The sequence below is a fragment of the Acipenser ruthenus genome, chromosome 12, assembly GCF_902713425.1.
Source record: "Acipenser ruthenus chromosome 12, fAciRut3.2 maternal haplotype, whole genome shotgun sequence".
In the NCBI taxonomy this organism is placed as follows: domain Eukaryota; kingdom Metazoa; phylum Chordata; class Actinopteri; order Acipenseriformes; family Acipenseridae; genus Acipenser; species Acipenser ruthenus.
In genome coordinates, this window is record NC_081200.1 from 26,734,105 (window position 1) to 26,749,273 (window position 15,169).

At 43.3% G+C, this 15,169-nt stretch overlaps 1 protein-coding gene across 1 annotated transcript; it reads right to left on the reverse strand.

Annotated features, from left to right (window-relative positions):
• Nucleotides 1-1,167: 1,167 nt before the first annotated feature.
• On the reverse strand, nt 1,168-8,276 carry LOC117416954 (vascular cell adhesion protein 1-like). Its single transcript, XM_034028468.3, has 10 exons — nt 8,089-8,276; nt 7,415-7,693; nt 6,811-7,110; nt 6,290-6,556; nt 5,545-5,811; nt 4,299-4,577; nt 3,692-4,009; nt 3,203-3,469; nt 2,462-2,719; nt 1,168-2,370 (listed from the first exon to the last, which is right to left on the reverse strand). The coding sequence occupies exons 1-10, from the start codon at nt 8,141-8,143 to the stop codon at nt 2,195-2,197; spliced, it is 2,466 nt and encodes an 821-aa protein (XP_033884359.1). The 5' UTR covers nt 8,144-8,276; the 3' UTR covers nt 1,168-2,194.
• Between the last annotated feature and the right edge of the window lie 6,893 nt (nt 8,277-15,169).

Below are 15,169 nucleotides of genomic sequence, written 5' to 3' on the forward strand. Positions count from 1 at the left end.
ACCTAATTTGCAAGAACATGATGGGAGACGACATTTGGGGGCTGATTCGTGAAAGTGATTTACAGTATAATCGTAAATCTCGAAAAACTACTCACTTCTAAATCTTTTGTAGTCATTTTTGTATTACTTTAGTATAAATACATGTTAATTTGGATTCATATGTTGTTTTTTTCTGACTTTATGTGAACGAAAAGATACAAATTCTCCCGTTTTCTCATTGGAAATAGGTACATTTCAAAATATCACTCATGGTCACAAAAGCAAAGTTTGTGGGGAATAATAGCCATTTTCTATACTTCTGAGGCATAAGCAATTAGGAAATAACACTTACTACCCAGGAACAAAAATTGTGTTACATAGTGTAATATGTAGGTTCCATTCTGGAACTGGCAAAAAAAAAAATACATCTTTTTCCTGTAAGGCAACTGTAGAATATACTGAATACTGCTTCATAGACTCTATTGTATAAAGGTGTAAAATAGTTTCATTGTCAGAACAAAAATCACCATATTAAGAAGAAGGTAGGACAAAAGAGATGTTAAAGTAAGATTTTGGTTGTAAAAAGCTTTTTCAACCTGATTAAGGACTAATATAATGCACAACCAACACGCATTTAAACAACGTGATTGAACCTTGTTTTTTTAAAAACGTGATAATCATGTATTATATAGGTCTAGTGTGTATAGAGCAAGAAACTCGGCATGGTTTGGGGTATTTTCTATACACATCATGCGAAACCTGCTAGAGAAATCTCCCTGAATTTCCCACCTTTAGTCACTGTTTATGTTACTTTATCACAAAGACGCTTCCCCTTTACTATACTGTGTTGTGATTGTACCAGTCCTGTGCCTTGCTCCGTGTTTGATTTTCAAATTAGTCGTTTTTCTTTTCAAAATTACAGAACTAGAAATTAATCAGATATATCATGTAAGGTATTTTATAAACAATTAGGTTGTGGTTTTTCTTTTCATTAAGTGACTTAAAAACAAAATGAAAGCATATGTAATGCATCTGAAAAAAAAAAAAGCCTTGATATGTCAAAAGGGACTTCCCCTAAAGTTTCAATGAAAGAAACGTTCCCCGTACTGTAGCGGTTGCAAAGTCCTCTGGTTTTTAACCACATTTCCAAGTTTCTAAATATAGTTTACATGCCAGTTGAAGTCCGTTCAAAATAAATATTTATTAAAAAACAAAAAAATAGCTTCATATTTAGTTACTTCACAAAACCGGTATTTCAAAATATTACAAGGTGCAAACAATACAGATTCTCTGCAGCATTTAATACAATGAAAATAATATCAACATTATTAATAAAAAGAAAAAAATCATGCAACACTTTTTACTTTTCCTAGTTCCTTCATGTTTTACATTACTAATTAAGTCTGTCCAGCAGATTATATCACTTTATACAACTACAGACTAAACCTTTGTTTAATGTTTTCTTAAAAACAGGATAAACTGTTTTGTAATCTAGTTAAAATAGAATTTAGACATTAGTTTTCTAAAAGAATAAATCTAAATGCTGGTACCATATGAGAGTTTCTCCTTGTTAATTTATCTGTGCGTTCAGTAGTTTTTAACATAGTAAAATCATGCATGAGAAGTTTCTCAGTCTTCAGTACTGAAATGAGATTATAATACAACATCACAAAATATAATAAAAATATGATTCAAAGAGAGACCACATTTGCACATTTTAGGGTGTATATTTAGAGATCTTTCCCTAAACACACCACTCCATGTATTCTAATGCATATAAAATATGCCAAAACAGTAGAAATAGGGCTGCAATTCAAAATGAACAGTCCCATACTTAAAGTCAAACTCTGTTGTTGCTTGTGAATAACTGACTACAATATTTGCCATCTATCCTCCAACGCTAACCCAGACAGTATGCAGCTTACTATACACTGATAGATAAAAAGCTTTCATATTGAGACTCTTGAAATCGAACACAGAACTATATAAATACAGTAAGAATAGTTCACAAAGCCTTTGACATGGCCTGCCTTGTTCTTGTTTGTTAAAGTCTCTCAAGTTCCCCCATTGTCCAAAACTTGGTCTCAAGAAACAAGGTTCATCACCAGCAATTGAGTCATTCAAGAACCTCATCTTGCTGGATGCAGCTCCTTCAAGTTATAAGATGCCCTGGTGGTTCATTTTCATCTCCCCATAGCTCAGAATCATGTGGTCTCTAGACAGCAGCTGGATTCAATTGTGTTAATGCGTAGGATCCTCGACTCTGTGCTTGACGTAAGAGGCGTATAACAAAGAGAGCTGAAGCTGCAGCTAACGCAGCGGCTGAGGCTCCTATAATAGGGATTAAAATAGCCAGGTAAGGAGGAGGCTTCTTCCCCTCAAGTCTTTTTCCTGGAAACAAAAAAACATGTGTTTAATACTAGTGACAAAATGTAAATGTAATCAAAATCAGACCATCAAAGTAGTGCATGAAGTGTCTTACCAACGTGGATCTCGATGACTTCAACCTCGTGGCCCACGTCGTTGGTCACGTTGAGCTCGTAAAGGCCGGTGTCTTTCGTGGTCAAGTAATAAAGCTCAAAGGTGCCGTTGTCTGAGCAGAAAGTCGTTCCATTGCCGATTTTCTTCAAGACGATCGTCGGGGCAGGGTAGCTGACGGTTTTACATGAAATGGTGATATTTTGTCCTTCTAACACCTCTGTAGATGGATAGACCAACACTGTTGTATTCCTCGGGGGAACTGTAAAGAACAATGATAAATCAGAATACACAAAACACTGAATCATGAAGTCCCTACACTGTACATGTTATCTCTTTTGCTGCTTGCTGGAGAGACCAGCTTGCCATTAAGACTTCTCCTTGTCTCTCTCAATTTGGAACCAGTTTGCTATTTAGACAATCAGGGTCACAGTTTCGCAGACTTCCTGCAGTCTTAAATGAACTCAAATTTGAAAGAGAAAATTCCACCTTAATGATACAAAATGAGAAGTTGGTATTGTAAAAATAACAGGTGTTTCTCTTCTATAAAAATATATCTTTAAATGAGTTCCATTGCATTGCAGTGGCAGTGGTGAGGAAAGTAAGAACTTGTGACTTCACCGTCCCACTACTCAACTAAAAGAGGAAGTGAAAGAAATGTGATATTTCAGTGCTGTACATAGCAGAACTTTTTAAAATATACCATTCCTTTATATAATAGAAAAGGGGTTTTGAGGAAACTAACCTTTAACGGAAATCTCAACGCTTGCTTTTTCACTGCCGAACTCGTTGGTGGCTTCACATTCATACAGCCCTGAGTCGCCCAGCTGAGCTTCATTAATTGTCAATGAGCCATTGCTGGACTCCAGCTCTCTGTCTCCAGTGGGGCTCTTCTTGCGCAGAGTGATGGTCGCTGCTGGGTTACTGTGGGAGGCACAAGAAACAGTCATGCTGTCTCCTTCTTTCAGTGCTTCAGCCGGGTACACGGAAATGGAGGTATTCTTGGGTGAAACTGCAAGAAATGAGACAGTTCATTTAGACTTCATACAACATTTGGCAACATTGGTCACAATGGTCTTGGACTTATTGCAGAAAAAAATGAAATCTCGGCATACTGTACATAAGGTAACTTATTATTATTACGATGATCATTTCCCTATAGGGAGACATGTTCTATTGTTCTAAAATGCCCCATGTATACTATCATGACTATATGTAATCCACAGTAACTTACCGTGTATATTAAGTGATACAGCAGAAGCTTTGCTTTTCTTCTGGTCTGGGATTCCTTCCATTTTGAAAATGGCTTTGCAGGTTACTTCTTTTCCACTGTCCTCCATTTTCGGTACAAAGGTGTAAGTCGAAGTTAAATTGCTCACATCGTTGTTTTTGATGTAGATTCCTTCATCTCTCTTGAGAACACGTTCCCCGTCCAGCCACTGAATCTCCAGGTATTCTGGAGGATACACACCCGCGACTTTGCAGGTGAGAGCGGCTTCTTTCCCTTCCTGAAGGGGGGCATGGGATTCAATGACAGGATCACTGGGGAAAGCTGCGGGTTGAAGACAGCACAGTCGGTTATTAATGCTACTACTGCACTTCTTTTTATTTTTCAAAGTACACTTTACCTAATATAATGTGAAAAAACACTCAAAACACTAAGCTAAGCTAACGGTGAGATGTTTGTGTTACTACTACTAGTGAGGACTCAAGCAGTACTTTTTGACTTTTAGGCACCTTTGTTATAAGATCCCATTTAACCGCTATCAAACTTAATGACTGAACTGGACAATTGCATTTCTAAATCAATCATACATGACTGAATATTGTGTGTTACTTACAGTACACTTTTATTTGCGTAGAGCTCTCCTTTATCACAGACCCACACTTGACCTGACATCTGTAGATGTTTTCCTGGTTTGTTCCCACTGAAGAGAGGGAGATGCGGGACTCATTGCCCTCGGTATCAGTCTTGTCGTACTGAGGACGGTCTGTCGGGTGTTTCCAGGTGAACTGTGGGGAAGGGCAGTCTGCAACTCTGCAGGTCAAAACCAGGTCACTCCCTGACTCTACAGTTAGCTCGCGTTGAGGAGGATCCATTTCTACTTCAAATGGAATTGCTTTGGGGAGAAAAATAAAAGATTATTGAAATTAACAGCGAAGTAAGGTAGCTTATTTTATATCCATATCTTTAAATTGCCCAATCAAAACATATAAGGTAAAACAATGGAATTTGAATGCACTTGGTCAGCTACTTGACTTAAGTCTATTTGACATTACAGTTGGACTGTATATTATTTATCTATATTTATATACAACAACTATTAGCTAAACAATAGTTTTTCTAAGCTTCTACCTGTACTGCACTGTTTTCCATAGTTCTGTTTTGTATGGTACATTCCATAGTAAATGACACTAGTTTAAACCTCAAAGCATGTATTATAATCTACAACATAGTCTTCCAGAATGTTATAATAAGAATAATAAGAATTTCAAGTTACAAATACAACTCTAACCCTTACCTCCTGTTAAAAACACCAGCAGCAAGATTGCTTTAAATAATCTCCTGAATGCCATTTCTAAGCCTTATACTCTGCCTGTGCACCTGTGCTGTGTATCTCGTTTGTTTGTTTAACAGACATAACCCACACTTTTATAGAGGCTCGAGGGTGGAATTTCTTTGAGAATAAAGTTCACTCCCCCGTAAAGTACTGTACATTTCAGATGTGAATTCCCCTTTTCTTTATCTATTTTCTAGTCATATCTGAAAATGTGCATTGGTTCAAAATTCGACCTTCTTTGTTAAGTATCAAGCTTGGTAAAAGCCACTGTATTAGCTGAAGAAAAGCATGGATTTTTAAATGAATATTAAGCTCCTGGACAGACCATTTACTTTTACTGACAAAATACAGGCTTCAAAACTGAACCAGGAAACCACCCCTGCCAGGGGTAAGGCCATGAACCGAACATAAATTCCCCTTTTCAGTAGGTAGGAGTTTGTTTTGAAGATGATAAATCTTATAAACCTCAAACTATTAATGTCCAAGGCAGTCTTAAAACATTATATTTACTATGTGTGACACTAACCTTCAACGGAAATGTTGACAGTAGCTTTCTCACTGCCGACCTCATTGGTGGCTTCACATTCATACAGCCCCGAGTCATCCAGCTGAGCTTCATTAATTGTCAATGAGCCATTGCTGGACTCCAGCTCTCTGTCTCCAGTGGGGCTCTTCTTGCGCAGAGTGATGGTCGCTGCTGGGTTACTGTGGGAGGCACAAGAAACAGTCATGCTGCCTCCTTCTTTCAGTGCTTCAGCCGGGTACACGGAAATGGAGGTATTCTTGGGTGCAACTGCAAAAAATGAGACAGTTCATTTAACCTTCATACGGTACAAAGGAGTGATTTAATACAGCAACTTGAATGATACACTTAAATGTAATAGGCAATGTAAATCATGTAAAGCTTCCTAATAGCTGTTCTCCGATGAAAAATGAATTAACAACACAATAATTACAGCCTGCCAAACTTAATGTGTTTTTCTCAGTTTCAGAAAATTACTTTTCACAGAACTGATTCTTTAATTAACTATTTGTTTTTTTGAAAATGCCCTTTAATGTTACAAACTACGAAATAAAGAACTTTAGGGGTCCCAGGAGATCTTGAATTGCATAACTTAGTTCTTAGGTACTAGCACTGTGAAATGAACAGGTTTTCTTTTTCTCCTCTAAATATGTTTATTAGACACTGAAATTTTCCTTCAGACTTGTGTTTGGGTGAAAGTCTCGAGAAAGTAAGGGAAAGAGCAAAACTCTCCAACCAAGTAGTGTACCTTGAACCGTGATTTCTATGTTTGTCGAGCTGCTCCCTAAAGCATTGAGGGCTTCACATTGATACTCTCCAGAGTCAAAAGGCTGAGCCTTCCCAATGAACAGCGTCCCACCCTCAGCTACCACTTGAGATTGACCTTGAGGAAGCAGCTTCTTCCACACCAGCTCTGCAGGAGGATTGCTCTGAGCAGAACAGGTTAGGCTCATCTCCTCGCCTTCCCTTACAGTGCTGCTTGAGCTCCCAGAAACTAAAGGCTTCTGTGGGGCGTCTGTAATGAAAATGAACATACAGCTTTTAAAATGATTCCTAAACACAAGTCGGTACTGTTATCATGCTGTTAACTTTACACTGACTCCCATTATATTATAATGTATGATTCCTAACTCCAAATACAGCATATCAGACAATTACACATGCGCCAAATTGTTTTGTTGGGCTATAATGCTATGCCACTTTGAAGCTGGGAAATAGAAAATAAAATGCCATTATAATCACTGAAATATGTAATATGTTGCTACTCACAGTGTACATCAAACGTTGTAGTGGTAGTTTTGGTTTTCTGGGCTTCTGGTATCCCTTCCATTGTGATTATGGCTTTGCAGGTTAGTTTTTTCCCAGTTTCTTCAATTTTGGGTACAAACTTGTAAGTTAAAGATAAAGAGCTGCTTTCCTGGTTGTCTGATTCTTTGAGAACACGTTCCCCGTCCAGCCACTGAATCACCAGGTACTCCTGAGGATACACATCGGGGACTTTGCAGGTGAGAGCGACTTCTTTCCCTTCCTGAAGGGGGGCATGGGAAATGACAGGGTCGCTGGGGAAAGCTGCGGGTTGAAGGCAGCACAGTTGGTTATTAATGCTACTGTATCCTAGCCCAGGTGAAACACGTTTAGCGCACCACAGCGCTATACGTTTAAAAAGTACCCTAACTCCCGCATAGTTTCTGTGGGAACCACTGATTTATGGCGTGGCAGATTTTGTTTATTTTCTTTTTTACATGAGACTACTAGAAAGTATAGTCCGAACCAAGGTATAAACCCAGACATGCGATGTATAATTTAAGGAAAGTTTTCATCATTGAATCATGCAGTCTGTTAATACAAAATAGCTTCAAAATAGCTTACTTACAGTACACTTTTATTTCAATAGACTTCTGTGCTCTCTGTGATCCACACGACACCTTACAGATGTAAGTGTTATCGTTGTCTCTGCTCACAGGTGTGAGGACAGCACGCGACTCTAAAACGTCGTTCTCGACTTTCATGTACATCGGTTTATCTTCCACCGCTATCCAGCTGAATGTCGGGGAAAGACAGTCTTTGGCACGGCATATAAGAACCAGGTCGCTTCCATTCTCTACAGTAATCCTACGTTGAGGTGGCTCAATTTCAGCTTTAAATGAAAGTACTGTTAAAAAAACAAACAAACAAACAAACAAACAAAAAAACATTATTGACATTTGATATGGACTGACATTTGATATGTTGTGTTTTGCAGGGGGGTTTTTTGTAATAGATTTTTTTAAGATACCTTTAAAAAAATGGCACAGATTCTTAATGAATTCGAGTAGAATACCAAAAACAACTGCTAATCCATTGGAATTTAAGTTAAAGTATGAACTATAAATTAACAGAATTAGAAGCTAGCAACATAGTTATGACGACATGTGTGTTTTTTAAAATTTGTTTTTAAAATAATTTTATTAACCACATATGATAAAACACATTGCAATTGAATGTGTCTGACTATTCATGGTCGGTCATGCAGTATCATATATTGCTGATATACAATTTTAAACTTACCTCTATTTAAAAAGAGGAACAGCAAGACCCCGATGAATTGTGAATTGAATCCCATTGTTCAGGAGTAGTGTGTCTTAATATTATAAATGATCAAGTGGATTGATATTGTAGGTATATATTGAATAACTGATTTTTTTTCTGCTCCGAGTTTTCTCCTGTGATTTGTTCTGGTTCAGTGTGTCTGTGCAACTGAAATTGAACGTTATTTATACTGAGTCTCGGGAAGAACAAAAATTCCCAGTAAAAAAAAAACCATACTCCCCCAGTACAGTAAACCTTAGCTACTGTAAGTATGAATTCCCCTAAAGTTACTTAACTGAGCACTACTCTCCCCCTGGCGTCCACGAAATGGTAATGTTATGGAATTCACCAGGCTAAATGTATTACGCATGCAATCCAGTTTAAATTTGTTTTGTTTTGGTACGATATATATATTTTTTTAAATAACATTTTACAGAACTCCAGTAGCATGTAAAAGTATACATTTAAAATAGTTTTTCTTAACATTTCGGTTTTCCTTTTAAAACAATAATGTGCACAATCTGGTTCTCTGATGGCAACATTTCTACTGTATGGCACCCTTGTTCATATTTTGCTAGAACTGGATTTGGATGCACCTGCCAACCAATCATCTGCTGTCAGCTGTCGTTCAAAGTCTATCTAATCTACTGTTTTATCCAAACTGACTTGCAACAGGGAGATGCAGCTTGTATACATTACAGCATAAACATAAGGGATAAAATTAGCTATTTTTTTTTCTCTGATTTTCTTTACTAGCAATGAGAATGATTTGAAACAAGAATGATTTGGTCTATCCTTTAACTTCAAACTCATCGATTGCATGAGGAAGTTGACAATTGTCCATTATTATTATTATTATTATTATTATTATTATTATTATTATTATTATTATTATTATTAATAATAATAATAAACAAACAGTGGATGTGTAAACCATAAAAAGTATATTATTTCAGAACAACAAAAAAAATGCTGTCTGGGCCCCCGACTGGCGCATCTGGTAAAGGCGCTCCGCGTGGAGTGCGGGATGCGCCCTATAGCCTGGAGGTTGCCGCTTAGTGTCAGGCTATTCCACTGCCGACCGTGGATGGGGGTTCCCAGGAGGCGGCGCACAATTGGCCGAGCGCCGCCCGCCGCCCGCAAGAGTGTATAACTGCAGGCAGGAGGCGTGCTTTGTGGCAGCGTCTCCGCAGAGAGGACCATCTCTGTGGGAGGCCTTGCGCACCCAGATTTAAAATACGTCATCACTGTAGGCATTTAGCGGCACACAGGAATATCCCCTAGTGTCCTGAGGGCATCAGATCATTCTTAATGGTTAGGTTTAGGGTTAGTTACTGGGTTTTAGGTTAGGTTTTAGGGCAGGGGCTGCTTAAGGTTAGTGTTGGGTTGGGTTTGTGTCAGGGTGGGTTGATTTCGTAGAGTTGCCGAGTTCTGGAAGTGAAAGGTGGGAGTAAATGGCAAATGCCCTAGAATCATCTGATGCCCTCAGGACCCTTTCTAGGGGATATTCCTTGACGCTGCTAGGCATTACATCCCTATCACGTGACAATTGACACTGAAGGCATACACTCCTATCATGTGATAATTGAAAAATGAAGAAGTTGCAAATGATAATTCTCTTAACGATCGGGTCCGTGTAAAGCTTATGAGCACTTCAAATTTTTAATCGTGTTCTTAAATTGAAAAATATATTGTTTTTAAGTGCTTGTCTTTGTTTGCTGTGTTTTTTATTTATGTTTTTTTATTCTGACCTAAAACTTATATTATATAGGGTTGTAAGTGCTTAATGTGTTTTTTAAAATGTATTAACCACAATCCCTGCAGTCAGAATATTGAATCCCGAATACGGTCAGTTGCTTCAGTGTTAAACAAAATACATTTTAAACAACTGCAAGTAGCTGACTGGTAATAGAGCCCCCGGGGTCCAGTAGTGGTAATAGAGCCCCCGGGGCCCCGTAGTGGTAATAAGAACATTTTTACTTTCCATTCCATGATAATCATACTATTATTATCCCCTGCAGAATGGGAACTCGCCAGTGATGTGGATATAGTGGAGACGATCACACGTAGTTATGCATATGTCACAGTCACACTTACACACATATATCTGAAGAATTGCTTATGCCATTGTGATGAAACTTAGTATTAACATAATTTAGCATAAATTATTGGGAGTATCAGATTGTGGGCATATATGGAGGTGTCACACGGTCTGTACGTCCGTCCGTCTGTGTCACACTTACTAATTACAAGTTATTCCACATACTGTAAAACAGCCATTTAAATTTACTTTACCATGATACTAACACCATAGTTGTTTACCTAATGACATCCAGGTCGTTTTTTTCAATTTCTTATTCTACCCTATTCTGTACATACTGCACATACATCATGGTCATTAAGCTTTTCCTCATACTGATATCTGTAATTGTGAATTGACAGTTGTCACGTTTTTTAGAAGGCATCTACCTTGGCTGAGATGCTCTGTATGGTTTATAATTTCCTTTTGCACATTGATTGACTGTTTATTAACATGAAACTTCAATAAACGAATATTTATACTACGCAAAATTAATCATTTTTTCTATTGATTAGCTAACAGGGCAGATGCAATTATATAAGCACAATAATGCATTTCAGAGCATACTTTAAGAATTGTCTTGACATCCTAATTTGTGTTATTGCTTTCTTAGCCAACAATAGCAATTTGCACTAAAGAATTATCTTTCAATCAGCTATCTTCAAGCAGACTGGTTGGCTGCCAAGTGGGAAAAACCTCTTCAAGTTCTGAGTATTACTTCTAGTTTCTAGTTTGTTTAATCTTACACCCCCCTCTGGTTTGAACACAATTTTCTTCAAAGCTACACTGGCAAGAATATCAGTCTGGAGAATTATCTTGCCATGTTAAGTGCCTCATATTTATATATAAATATCCCTTACCTCAAATGCATTGCTTCGATAAGAGTAACCGTAACTGCACTGGGACGCATATTACAATGTGTTGACACCCCAGTACCAATGTGTAGTAGTTTAGTCACACATAAACTTTATGTATTGGACACAATGCACATTTAGGCAAAAACGGAATGTTTCTACAGATAGGTTTTAATATATAGCCGACCCAGATATTGAGGTGGCACACCAGGCAGTGTTTGTTCTCTGAACCTTCAGACTGGGGTGTAATCCTCAGTTGCTAGCCCTATATTGTGTTAAGAACACTGATGGAATTTCCCAGTGCTTCCCAGCAAAATTCAATGCTCCTGATGAATAATTTATTATACGGCATGAATTCTTGTCTGTCTTATTGCCTTTTAATATAACATCATCTGTTGATGCTTGTCTAAAGCTGTAGCATTGTACTTGAAACCTGGCTAGGCAATAATTTGAACACAGGGGAGAACCAGCATTTGAAGATGTCTACAAAGTGGCACTGTGGCAGGAATGGCTGACTGGTCTGACGTCACGGCAGAAGAAGGGACCACAACAACAAAAAGGTATTGTGCAGTGGCGCGGGCGCCGTTTTATTTAATGAATCCAAAAAAATAAATAAAATATTCAAACAGAAAACACTCGCTCACAGAGCAAAATAAAAGGTTAAACAAAAACAAATCACTAACACAAAAACACAGGTCAGGCTGGGCAGATCGCCGTCACTGTTCCTGTTTACTGTTAGTTTCGTTTTAATCCTCTCGCTCTCCGTCTCTCTACTCCAAACACCCACACAAAACACCCACCCCGATCTAAAGAGCTGCAGGCTTTTTATAACAGGTGACCATCTCCCGATTAGCAACAAATTAAACCACTTAATTCATTCGGGAGATGGCCACCTTCTGCACGAGTTTTAATTAATTACTCCTGGCAGAGGACGAGCACTGATCTCGCCTCTGCCAGGACACGTTTTAAAAAATAAACAAAACACGGCGCTACGCCGTCATAAATATAATACAATAAAACTAAATACAAAAGAAAAACACACTGCACAGGGGCGGAGGGGGAGACCCCGATCTAAAAATAAATAAACAATGTACAGGGCTGCTCGCCCTGTTACATATCCCCCTCCTTGTGCGAAGCACACATGGCCCCAACGGCCACCTCCCCCCTCAGTCTCAATGTCCTCGGAGAGGGGGAAGCAAGTTGCTTCTGGGGGGTGGCCATGGTGGAATCTCCAGCACCCCCCAATTCTTTGTGGCCGGCAGCTCCCTCTTCTGGGGCTCCCTCCACACTCTGTCCTGCCGCGAAATTGCGGCTGGGGGAGCTGGTCTCCTGACCTTCCCCCTCCTCTTCATGGCCAGCAGTTCCCCTCCGTGGGGCTCTGACCACCCAAACTCCTGCCGCGAAAGTGCGGCTGGGGGAGCTGGTCTCCTGACCTCCCCCCCTTTCTTGATGGCCGGCAGCTCCCCTCCGTGGGGCTCCGACCACATGACCTCTGGCCGCGAAAGTGCGGCTGGGGGAGCTGGTCTCCTGACCTCCCCCCCTTTCTTGATGGCCGGCAGCTCCCCTCCATGGGGCTCCGACCACAGTGTAGGGACCCCAGGTGAAGCAGGATCCCTGGCGACCCCAGGCGACGGCAGCGGACCCTCGGGAGGCGACGGCAGCGGCAGCGGACCCTCGGGAGGCGACGGCAGCGGCAGCGGACCCTCGGGAGGCGACGGCAGCGGCAGCGGACCCTCGGGAGGCGACGGCAGCGGACCCTCGGGAGGCGACGGCAGCGGCAGCGGACCCTCGGGAGGCGACGGCAGCGGCAGCGGACCCTCGGGAGGCGACGGCAGCGGACCCTCGGGAGGCGACGGCAGCGGACCCTCGGGAGGCAACGCAGGACCGGCAGCAACCCTAGGAGACGCAAGGGAGACACAGGCGACCCAAGGCGATGCTGACGGCGGGAGGGGAGCCCCTGGCCATGAAGGCGGCAGCAGGAGCTCCACTTCTCCCAATGGTGGTGGTGGTGGTGGAGGTAGAGGTAGCTCCTGCTCCTCTCCTCTTGACAGTAAAGGCGGCAGGGGCTCCTCCTCTTCTGGCGGCCAAGGCGGCAGGGGCTTCTCCCCTTCTGGCGGCCAGGGCGGCAGGGGCTCCTCCCCTTCTGGCGGCCAGGGCGGCAGGGGCTTCTCCCCTTCTGGCCGAGGTGGTAGGGGCTCCTCCCCTTCAGGCGGCCAAGGCGGCAGGGCTTCCTCCCCTTCAGGCGGCAGGGCTTCCTCCCCTTCAGGCTGCGAAGGCGGCAGGGCTTCCTCCCCTTCAGGCGGCAGGGCTTCCTCCCCGTCAGGCTGCGAAGGCGGCAGGGCTTCCTCCCCTTCAGGCTGCGAAGGCGGCAGGGCTTCCTCCCCTTCAGGCTGCGAAGGCGGCAGGGCTTCCTCCCCTTCAGGCTGCGAAGGCGGCAGGGCTTCCTCCCCTTCAGGCTGCGAAGGCGGCAGGGCTTCCTCCCCTTCTGGCAGCGAAGGCGGCTCCTCCCCTTCTGGCAGCGAAGGCGGCTCCTCCCCTTCTGGCAGCGAAGGCGGCTCCTCCCCTTCTGGCTGCAACAGGGAAACCAGCAGGCATGTTCCCTCTGCTGGTTGTGGTGGAAGCCGAACCAGCAGGCATGCTCCCTCTGCTGGTGGTGGTGGTGGGAGCAACATGTCGTCCTCCCACGGAGACGGAGGTGGCACCAGCAGGTATTCTCCCTCTGCTGGTGGTGGGAGCGACACGTCATTCTCCCACGGCGGTGGAGGTGGAACCAGCAGGTATGCTCCCTCTGCTGGCGGAGGTGGGAGCGACTCACAGTCCTCCCACGGCGGTGGAGGTGGAACCAGCAGGTATGCTCCCTCTGCTGGTGGAGGTGGGAGCGGCTCACAGTCCTCCCACGGAGACGGAGGTAGCACCAGCAGGTATTCTCCCTCTGCTGGCGGAGGTGGGAGCGACTCACAGTCCTCCCAGGGCGGTGGAGGTGGAACGAGCAGGAATGCTCCCTCTGCTGGCGGAGGTGGGAGCGGCTCACAGTCCTCCCACGGAGACGGAGGTAGCACCAGCAGGTATTCTCCCTCTGCTGGCGGAGGTGGGAGCGACTCACAGTCCTCCCAGGGCGGTGGAGATGGCACCAGCAGGTATGCTCCCTCTGCTGGCGGCGGTGGGAGCGACTCACAGTCCTCCCATGGAGATGGAGGCGGCACCAGCAGGTATTCCCCCTCTGCTGGCAGGTACCTGGGCTGTGGACCTTCGGCCTTCCCCTTCTTGGGCCGTGGACGCACCGACTCCCCCCTCTCGGGACGTGGACGCACCGACTCCCCCCTCTTGGGTCGTGGACGCACCGACTCCCCCCTCTTGGGTCGTGGACGCACCGACTCCTCCCTTTTAGGCGCAGGACGTTCGGGCTCCTCCCTTTTAGGCGCAGGACGTTCGGGCTCCTCCCTTTTAGGCGCAGGACGTTCAGGTTCCTCCCACTCCAGGTCCGTGTCTTTGAAGACCTCCAGGCAGTGGTGCTCCTCATGCCCGTATCTCATGCAGTTGGTGCACCACTCCTCTTCCCCTCGTTCCACTTTTCCTCTCTGCCTCCTCCTCCTCACCTCTGTCTGTGTCCCCTCCTCCTGCCATATGGGGAAGGTGCCAGGGGAAATGTGCCATGGCTCCCCACAGTTAAAACACCACTCCTCCCCCAACAGGCAGGTAAGGCAGACTTGCTGCGGCTGTTGCTGCTGCAGCGGCTGCTGTCCCCTCATCCTCCTTCTTCCTCCCATCTTCCTTCCTCCCATCCTCCTCTTCACTCTCCTTTTCTCCACACACAAAAACGAAAAAAAACGAAAAAACCTGCAGTACCCTCTTCTGCCTGCGTCCTGGAGGCGCTGCAATCCCACGCAGGACACCACGTGTGACAGGAACGGCCGACTGGTCTGACGTCACGGCAGAAGAAGGGACAACCAAAACAAAAAGGTATTGTGCAGTGGCGCGGGCGCCGTTTTATTTAATGAATCCAAAAAAATAAATAAAATATTCAAACAGAAAACACTCGCTCACAGAGCAAAATAAAAGGTTAAACAAAAACAAATCACTAACACAAAAACACAGGTCAGGCTGGGCAGATCGCCGTCACTGTTCC

Bases quoted from the DNA above. Each gene is read 5' to 3' on its own strand.
- LOC117416954 (XM_034028468.3), bottom strand. From the start codon at position 8,143: ATGGGATTCAATTCACAATTCATCGGGGTCTTGCTGTTCCTCTTTTTA. The intron at 3,470-3,691 runs GTAAGTTACTGT...CATTTCTTGCAG, and splicing joins TGTATCACTTAATATACACG to TTTCACCCAAGAATACCTCC. The intron at 2,720-3,202 runs GTTAGTTTCCTC...TGTTCTTTACAG, and splicing joins CGTTGAGATTTCCGTTAAAG to TTCCCCCGAGGAATACAACA.